At 33.8% G+C, this 9,661-nt stretch overlaps 2 protein-coding genes across 2 annotated transcripts; both read right to left on the bottom strand.

Moving 5' to 3' along the window:
• Window positions 1-3,251: 3,251 nt before the first annotated feature.
• On the bottom strand, window positions 3,252-5,537 carry LOC140747163 (cytochrome P450 6j1-like). The gene has a single exon (XM_073079438.1). It carries the CDS (start codon window positions 5,337-5,339, stop codon window positions 3,846-3,848), a length of 1,494 nt encoding a protein of 497 aa, XP_072935539.1. The 5' UTR covers window positions 5,340-5,537; the 3' UTR covers window positions 3,252-3,845.
• A 2,159-nt stretch (window positions 5,538-7,696) lies between these two features.
• On the bottom strand, window positions 7,697-9,331 carry LOC140747164 (cytochrome P450 6j1-like). The gene has a single exon (XM_073079439.1). The coding sequence runs from the start codon at window positions 9,241-9,243 to the stop codon at window positions 7,756-7,758; it is 1,488 nt and encodes a 495-aa protein (XP_072935540.1). The 5' UTR covers window positions 9,244-9,331; the 3' UTR covers window positions 7,697-7,755.
• Window positions 9,332-9,661: the final 330 nt, after the last annotated feature.

Here is a 9,661-nt window from a genome sequence, read left to right as displayed (position 1 = left end):
AAGTTAAATTTATAATTGAAGTAGTTAGTAATTATTATGCTCAATGAAAACAAACGTTATGAGTAAATAAATCAATAATCAACTACTAGATTAGTAATTTATGAAGACCGGACATGAACATAATATAATGAATGACGGCGTAAAATTACCTAAAACATATTCTTACACATTATGGTATAGTCCGCGCCTAAATGCTAGTCCGCTCTGACGTTGTTGCGAGCAGGTGTAGTCATACAATTTGCTATGGCGACGCGGATTATAACAAATTAGAAATTGATTTCATTCTATGTTTAGTTTGTAATTTGTACACATAAAGTTTATATTTTGCATAAGGTCTTGACTCTTGATGTTACAAGATCTTAAAGTCTTGGAATGAATTCCAAATCAGCATTACTAACTCTTAATAGCACAAACTTTTTTTATAATTGACCTCATTGGCATGGAGCATAGTGTTTATTGTATAATTACGTAGCAGGTCTACTAGTCCAGCCTTCACTTGCAGTTGTACGTACCTTACACCGATGCAAATCCTTTTTTTTTTCTTAACGAGGGGGAATCCTTCAAAAGGTACCCGACGACGTGGTAGCGACGCCGTGTTATGTGGGATTCTTACCGCACTAAAACCCCCCCGGAGGCCGTCCTCAACGCTTTTTGGAGAACTCCGGGATCTCCGACGGAACGCAACCGGAGTTCTCCAAGCGCGATGCCCCGATCGGGCTCTCCCCTGGGAGAGCAGTTTTCGCTTCTCCCGCACCATCTGGTGTTCACGACGGTATGCGACCACACATACCGCCGTCCTTCCCGGGATCGCTTACTGGACGGCTAGAGCTCCCACTCTTGCCGCCCGCAACCCCGGAAGCCCCCTTTTAGTCGCCTCTTACGACAGGCAGGAGTTATCGTAGCCCTATTCTAGTCCCGGAAATCGATGCAAATCCTGTTCCCCTTGCCAAATGGCATATACGCTGCATCCATGAAATTATTTTTGTTTTCTTTAGAAAATCTATAAAATTCAAATCTACAAATTGATTCAAGAAAGGCAGATCTTTCGCTCAATAATTCATCTATTTCTCAGTTCTCAAATCCCAACTGTTCGGTAAGGAACAAACGAACTAAAAGAGCTAACTAGTTCGTTTAGGCGCCGTGAACTAGATTAGATAGCGATCCCAGTCGCTAACTATTACGTCCAAGTCTAATATCATGTACTGAGAGAGTGATTGTTTATCAAATACCTACTTTTATTACTTAGAGGTTGTTAACACAAGTAATTTATTCTGATGTGTGACCACCGTTGTTACTTCAATTATTATCACCAATAAATATCATTTGCTTCTTTTAAGGTTTTTCAAATATCATTTACATTACCTACAAGTAGATTTCATTCAAAAATAAGTACAGGGCGTAGACGGTTTACTCATGGTAGAACTTTTCATGGTTAAAATACGGAGGTACCGCCCCGACTATCTTCTTTTGGTCTCTGACTTTATTAATAGAACTACTACAAACCTTACTTTAAAAAGTAACGATGGCAACTACTTTTTGTTTTATGTTATTTAATCATTATGTCAGAAGTTTGTTTTACAAGTTTTAAGTTTTTGCTAATTTGAATAATAAATAAAAAAGATTACATATACAGTGATGTGTACGTAATCTAAATATATATAAATCAAAGGTGACTGACTGACATAGTGATCTATCAACGTACAGTCTAAACCACTGGACAGATCGGGCTGAAATTTGGCATGCAGGTAGATGTTATGACGTAGGCATCCGCTAAGAAAGGATTTTGATCAATTCTATCCCCAAAGGGATAAACTAGGGGGTGAAAATTTGTATAAATCTTCTTAGTTAATAATATTACTTCGTAACGCGAGCGAAACCGCGGGCAAAAGCTCGTCGAATATATTTAGGGATGGGATAACAGTACATCATATTTTGTTGATAATGTGATACACAATACTAGTGCTGCCATCTATCGACGAGTTGTAGAAAGTTTCTACAATATATCAATAATAATATAAAATAACTATAAACTATAGTTTATAAAAGGACATACCTACTGCTAACTTGCAGATATTTTAAGTTTATTGTAGAAGTGGGATTAGTTATAAGTTAGGAATAGCTATTTACATTAATAATTATTGGCTCACCAGTTATCGAACCCGGAACTCTTTTTGATTCTGATACATCCACTTAATATTAAAATGAAATTAATGTGATTGTTATATTGTTTTTTGTTATAATAGTACAGAATCTGTTGTTTCGTCGAAAACTTGCTTGAAGCTACGATTTTTCGTGCCTATATATATACTATAATAATGTAAACTACGCATGTCTGTACATGGAATATAATTATTAGAAAAAAGTAGGAGGACTAAGTATTTATAGCAATTTCTATGACTTTTTGAATTCAAGTCTGTATGTATGTTTGAAATCTCATCAAACTAAAACTAGTAATTAGATTCAATGGATTAGCAACATATTCATATGCCGTGTCCTCTTACAACACTTAGTCCCTATTTCATTTAAATTTGTCTATTCTCTTAAAAGTTATGACAATTTAGTATCAGAAGTAATATTTTAATTAAGATCACAGTTTGGAAATCCCACCACTAAAGGGGTAAAATATCTACTGAAAATATGTTAGAAACTCCGTAAATTCTGAAGCAAACACTATGAAATTTTATATTTTGATTTGTGTATAGAAATAACTAAATCCCTTTTTCGTCGTCTTCAGAATATCAACCCCTAATATGCTAATGAAGCAGTGATAGCCTAGTGGTTAAGAAACGCGGCCTCTCGATCGAGGGGTCCGAGGTTCAAATCCCAGGCACGCACCTCTGATTTTCAAATTTACGTGCGTATTAGAAATTAATTATCACTTGCTTAAACGGTGAAGGAAAACATCGTGAGGAAACCTGCATACCTGAGAGATTTACAAAAAAAAAACTTAAAGGTATGTGAAGTCTACCAATACGCACTTGGCCAGCGCGGTGGACTATGGCCTAATCCTTCTCATTCTGAGAGGAGACCCGTGCCCAGCAGTGGGACAGTGATGGGTTGATGATGAATATGCTAAAATTGGGGTTGGTGGAAGTATGTATTATTATTTTATTTTATCATCCACATATACGAAGTCACGGCCAATGCTCCTATAATATATAGTAATTATCTACAAGTGATTACGACGAAGTAAGGTGATTACGACGCAATAGCGTTGAAATAAAACATAATATCGCTTTTTTAAGTGGTGATAAATAACAAAACACTGCAAGGTCATAATCATCTTATTAACAAAAAACAAAAAATAACCGCTCAGGTGACTCACGTCTGCTGTCAGACAGTTATATTATTAAAGTTACTATAAATATAAAACTTGAGGATTTTAATTTTATTTGAGTAAATTTATTTATTTAAATGTATAAATGTATCAAACTATACATGTTGGTTGCTGAATATCTATCTAGAGAACACAAATAAAGATAACACATAAAATGATAATTACTTCATAATAAACATATTTAATTAGTATAAATGAGATTTAACGGTCTATTTAAACCTAATGGTATAAATAAGCACAATTATACATTAATAAATGAATTAAATACACAGTGTGGAAAATTTTAATGAACATAATATTATGAGCAATGAGACAACGTTGCTTAAATTTAAATCGTAAACATTGCACTTGTGACGTGATTAAAAGAAATTATCTTTTTAATTACATGATAACTTATCAGAAATTTGTTGATTCCATTCCATGTTTTGTTCGTTACTTGAACATAAAACACATGTACCTTGTTTAAAACTTTTTACATAAATCCTATTTTCCTGTTGCATCCGCGGTCTTACAGGCGAGGAATAAATTCCACATCAGCATTACTAACTCTTAGTTGCACTAATTCTCTCTTGTACTTCACTTCATCTTCATTGTCATGAAGGATTGTCCTTATCGTGTAATTACGTAGCAGGTGCACTAGTCCAGCCTTCACTTGCAGTTGTGCGTATCTCACACCGATGCAAATCCTATTTCCCTTACCAAACGGCATATACGCAGCGTCCATAAAATTATGTTTGTTTTCTTTAGAAAATCTCTCCGGCTTGAATGCATTGGGTTCTGGGAAATACGTTTCATCGTGATGCATGCCGTATGTAGCAATAAACATAGTGGTACCTTTTTCAATCTTTATATTACCAACTGGTAGGACTGTGTCCTGCACACACTGCCTCGAAACAAATCCGATAGGCGGATGTAGACGCATAGCTTCATTTATCGCCATATCGAGGTATTCCATTTCACAGAGAACATCGTGCGTTATGTTTTCATGTTTCTCGAATGTATTGTCGATTTCCTCATGCACTTTCGCTAGCACTTCAGGATGTCTGCCCAACTCAATAAGAGTTATATACATAGTTGTGGCACTGGGCTCAACTCCGGCTATGAAGAAGAAAAACGCTTGTGCGGCGAGAAACTCGTCGGTTGGTTTCAACTCTAACCCCGTATCGTGATCCTTTAGAACATCGTTTTTCTGTAAACTCACACATATATCTGCGAAATCATGTCGTTTTACATTCTCACGTTCTCGTGCACGTATAATTTGTTTAATAGCATCAATAAAGAAACCTTCATGTTCTTTAAATAATTTGATACCGAAAAAGTTTGAAATTTTTGGACTCGCGTTTGCAATAGCGAAGAAAAAGTTCATCTTTAGAGTGAATTGTGAAGCTTTCTGTGCCATTTTCAGAAATGGTGAATCGAAAATGGATTCTGTTCCCACTCCAAATACAGATCCTCCAATAGCGGCGCTGCAGAATGTTGATAGAGTTTCAAAAGCGTTGCCCTTCAAGTATTGGGGGTTCTTCTTCAAATAATCAATGAAGTCTTGAGCACTCTTGTCTATAATATAGTACATACTTTTGAGTTTACTCGATGTAAATAACGGTGTGATGTGTTGTCTCATAAGCTTCCATCGTTTTCCATTGTTGAATATTATGCTATCAGCTAGGATATCGCCTTCGTTTATTTCCATCCCTCGATGGCTGAAGGAATTAAAATCAGTCGCAAGAACATATTGGACATTGGTGAGGTCCTTGATTAATAAGGCACGTCCAAATAATGAAACGACACCGACTGCGGGAGCCTCTGGGTGTGTTTTGTAAATGCTTTGCATAATTTGAAATCCCGGTTGTTTTGCGTAGAGAAATTCAAACAGTGGTCCCAAATATTTGTTTTTTGAGTAGAATGGTATGCCACGCTTCTTCCAGTAGTTTTCATTGTAGGTTCCATTCAAGTATAAAAAACACAACACCGCCACTAGTATTAATAAAATAAGCACAATCATTTTGTGCAAAAATAATATTTATTGTCGTCAATTCGATTCAAGATCTTTGCACGGAATAAATCATTTCGCGTGTTGGTGTATATAAATAGCGTAGTCATTTACAATCTTGTCGGCGGGACTGGTTATCAAATATTTTTAATGTTGTTACATAAATACTCGCATAACATTCAGATGTCGATGTTCTCTAATCAATATACAATTATTTTATATAATATGTTTGTTATTATTCATTGATATTTTATTGAAATCACTTGTTTGACCTTGATATTAAGATATTGGTATATTTTTTATTATATAAGAGAAGACTTCTCTTATACATTAATACTTTATACTTAGTACTAAATGTTGGTGTGTCCTAGTTTGAAATTTATGGTAAAGTAGAGATCTAATTTAATTTAGAATCTGTGGCCGACCTTAACCGCAATTCTAATCGTAGGGGGCCAACAATGAATAGATAATCGCTACCCTTCAGAGAGTCGGTTATCTACAAAAAAATATTTATTTCTATTTATTTAAATCCACAGCTCTCAAAGTATAACACAATTTTCATGCTTAATCTACCTACAGCCAATTAAGGATTTACATTTATATTTCAAAAAAAAAAATGAAGTACGATCACTTGCTAACACTAATTACTTTATATTTCTAATGTATAACTAACCACCAGTAGGTCCTGTATTAATGTGTATAAATGTGTGCATGTGTGTATGTATGTGTGTATTTTTTTAATTTATGTTATAGTAATAATTACAAAGCAAAACCTTACAATAATAATAATTGAAACAATATAAAAAAGAAAAATGATATATTATAACAATATTTTAAATTACATATAATAAAAAGATACATACAAATTGATATCCCTGGGATGTATATGTAAATAATATATAATTAATTTAAGTAATACCACCATTTTCGATTAATATGTTCCTAACCTACTGTTTGAATGACGTCTAAAGTGAAATAACTGAATTTTGCTAAAAAATTACATACTTAAGTTACATTTGCGGGGATATATGGCAGTACCTAATATTTTCAAATTTTTATTTTAACAATTCAAATTTTTATTTTAACATACTTATTTCATTAGTGTAGTTGTTTTGTTTTCTCTTTTTAATTAATTATTTTTTAGCACTTGGGGGTTTTAATTCTTTAATAATTTAGTAATTTAGAATAAGGATTCTCTAAACATAAATTTATATATTATTATAATTGTTATTTTATTTCTTCATTATTTATATTTTTATCTTTCAAATGCATTTGTTTGTAGCTAAGGTCCTTGTTGAGAAACTGCTATTCTTAAAGTCTAAAGAATTTTAGCAAAAGATAAATATAGACTTTTTTTGGTCTCAGAAAGTAAAAGATCTACAGTACCCTCACCATGGGATTTTACGTTTTGATAAATATAACTGTTTTAGTATTTGTTTACATATTTGCCCAGTGTCAATTGACAAAATGGCGCTTTATGTTTTGTCTCTCATATTTTGCGAACATGTGAGGCAGACAAAAAGACTTGAGCATTTACTTATTGTTACGTTTACTCAGTCTACTGAAGCAAACGGAACAGAATAATGGATTGAGTCAACGTAACGTAACATTGTTGGATGTTTTGAAAACTCATGGTAAGGGTACAGTTTGGAATAGGAAAATAATTGGCAAAGTGTAAGTCGTACTCGCACCTTAATTTAATTTATTTTTTTACTAGATTTAATGTGAACTTCGCACCACTTAAAAATAATTAGATTGTAACTCTTTATAAGTGATTTCGCTTCGATACTTCGTTTAACAAAGAAATTTTGCCAGTTTAAATAATAATTATTTATACAAGATTAAGTATATACAAGTCAATTATTTTTATTACGCAGTTGAATACACATGCTGTCTGGTAATTGGTCGTCATTGGTCATTGGTGCCTTTAATGGTGTATAATATGGTTAATTTTAACACAAAAAAAAATATAGATTTGATACTATAAACATTAAATTAATTAAGGATTTCAATGTTTTTACTGGTTTGTGAATATTCGTTTTTTATTATTTAATGTATAGACATTTCAAACTCTACATTTTTGATACTCATATCAAATTTATCTATATAAAAATGAAGATAACAAATAAGATGACTACTTATAATGGTATAAGCGAGCTCATTATTATAAATCAAAATATGCACCGCAAAAAGTTTTAATGAATATAATATGTATTAGTGATGGGACAAAGTTGCTTGAAATAAACCTTATAATTGTAAACATTGTACAAGTACTTATATTATTAATCGTAATTAAACTTTTAACTTCATTAATTATCAGAAAATTGTTGATACCATTATATGTATTTATTGTAATTTTAACACAAAAATCTTTTACCTACTTTAATATTTCTTACATAAATTCCATTTGTCAGTTCCTCCCGAGACCTTAAATTCGGGGAATAAATTCCAAATCAGCATTGCTTACTCGTAGTTGCCCTAATTCTCTCTTGTACTTCACTTCGCTACCATCGAGGATAGTCCTTATTGTGTAATTACGTAGCAGGTGCACTAGTCCGGCCTTCACTTGCAGCTGTGCGTACCTCATACCGATGCAAATCCTATTCCCCTTGCCAAAAGGCATATACGCTGCATCCATGAAATTATGTTTCTTTTCTTTAGAAAATCTCTCAGGTTTGAATGCATTAGGGTCTGGGAAATATTTTTCATCACGATGCATGCCGTATGTAGCAATAAACATATTGGTACCTTTCTCAATCTTTATGTTACCAACTGGTAGGACGGTGTCCTTTACACATTGCCTCGAAAGGAATCCGATAGGCGGATGAAGACGCATAGCTTCATTTATCGCCATATCGAGGTATTCCATTTCACAGAGAACATCGTGTGTTATGTTTTCATGTTTCTCGAATGCATTGTCGATTTCCTCGTGCACTTTCGCTAGCACTTCAGGATGTCTGCCCAACTCAATAAGAGTTATATGCATAGTTGTCGCACTGGGCTCAACTCCGGCTATGAAGAAGAAAAACGCTTGTGCGGCGAGAAACTCGTCGGTTGGTTTCATCTCTAACCCTGTATCGTTATCCTTTAAAACGTCGTTTTTCTGCAAACTCACACATATATCTGCGAAATCATGTCGCTTGACATTATCACGTTCTCGTGCACGTATAATTTGTTTAATGGCACCAATAAAGAAACTTTCATGTTCCTTGAATATTTTGACACCAAAGAATTTTGAAATTTTTGGACTCACGTTCGATATGGCGAAAAATATATTAGTCTTTAGTGTGGATTGTGAAGCTTTTTGTGCCATTTTCAGAAATGGTGAATCGAATATGGACTCTGTTCCCACTCCAAATACAGATGCTCCAATAGCGGCGCTGCAGAATGTTGATAGAGTTTCAAAAGCATTGCCCTTCAAGTATTGGGGGTTCTTCTTCAAATAATCAATGAAGTCTTGAGCACTCTTGTCCATAATGTAGTACATACTTTTGAGTTTACTCGATGTGAATAACGGGGTGAGGTGCTGTCTCATTAGCTTCCATCGCTTTCCATTGTTAAATATTACACTGTCAGCTAGGAGGTCGCCTTCGTTTATTTCAATCCCACGATGACTGAAGGAATTAAAATCAGTCGCAAGGACATATTGGACATTGGTGAGGTCCTTTACTAATAAGGCACGTCCAAAAAATGAAGCGACACCGATTGCTGGAGCCTCTGGGTTTGATTTGTAAATACTATGTATAATTTCAAATGCTGATTTCTTTGAGTAGATAAATTCGAAGAGTGGTCCCAGATACTTGTTTCTTGAGCAAAAGGGTATACCACATTTCTTCCAATAGTTCTCGTTATAGGTTCCATTGAAGTATATGAAACACAACACTGCCATTAGTATAAATAAAATCGGTACAATCATTTTTAGTGACAATAATAATTATTGTTAATTTGAGTCAAGATCTTTGTACAGAATAAATCATTTCACGTGTTGGCGTATATAAGTAGCATAGTAGTTTTACAATCTTGAACTGTCACCGTGACTGGTTATCAAATATTTTACAGTTTGTTTAGATAAATATTGGCATAATATGCAGATAATGGATATGTATCTCACCAATGTACGCGTACAGTTATATTATGTATTACTAGTGTTTTCCCGCGGCTTCGCCCGCGTTTAAAAGAAATAATATAACATACATAAAACTAAAAATTCGTACCTTGGTTAAATTTGTAACTTTACTAAAGATCATCAATTGATCAAAGGCATAGTTTACGATTCAATCCTTACTAATATCGAATATCGATTAAAATAATCGACTTTTTGGTCCAAAAGATCG

The sequence above is a fragment of the Epargyreus clarus genome, unplaced genomic scaffold (genome assembly GCF_041222505.1).
Source record: "Epargyreus clarus isolate Ecla_fem2 unplaced genomic scaffold, WU_Ecla_fem_2.2 ptg000014l, whole genome shotgun sequence".
In the NCBI taxonomy this organism is placed as follows: Eukaryota; Metazoa; Arthropoda; class Insecta; order Lepidoptera; family Hesperiidae; genus Epargyreus; species Epargyreus clarus.
The sequence above is the reverse complement of the archived record's forward strand: the minus strand, read 5'-3'. Positions and strand labels throughout refer to the sequence as shown.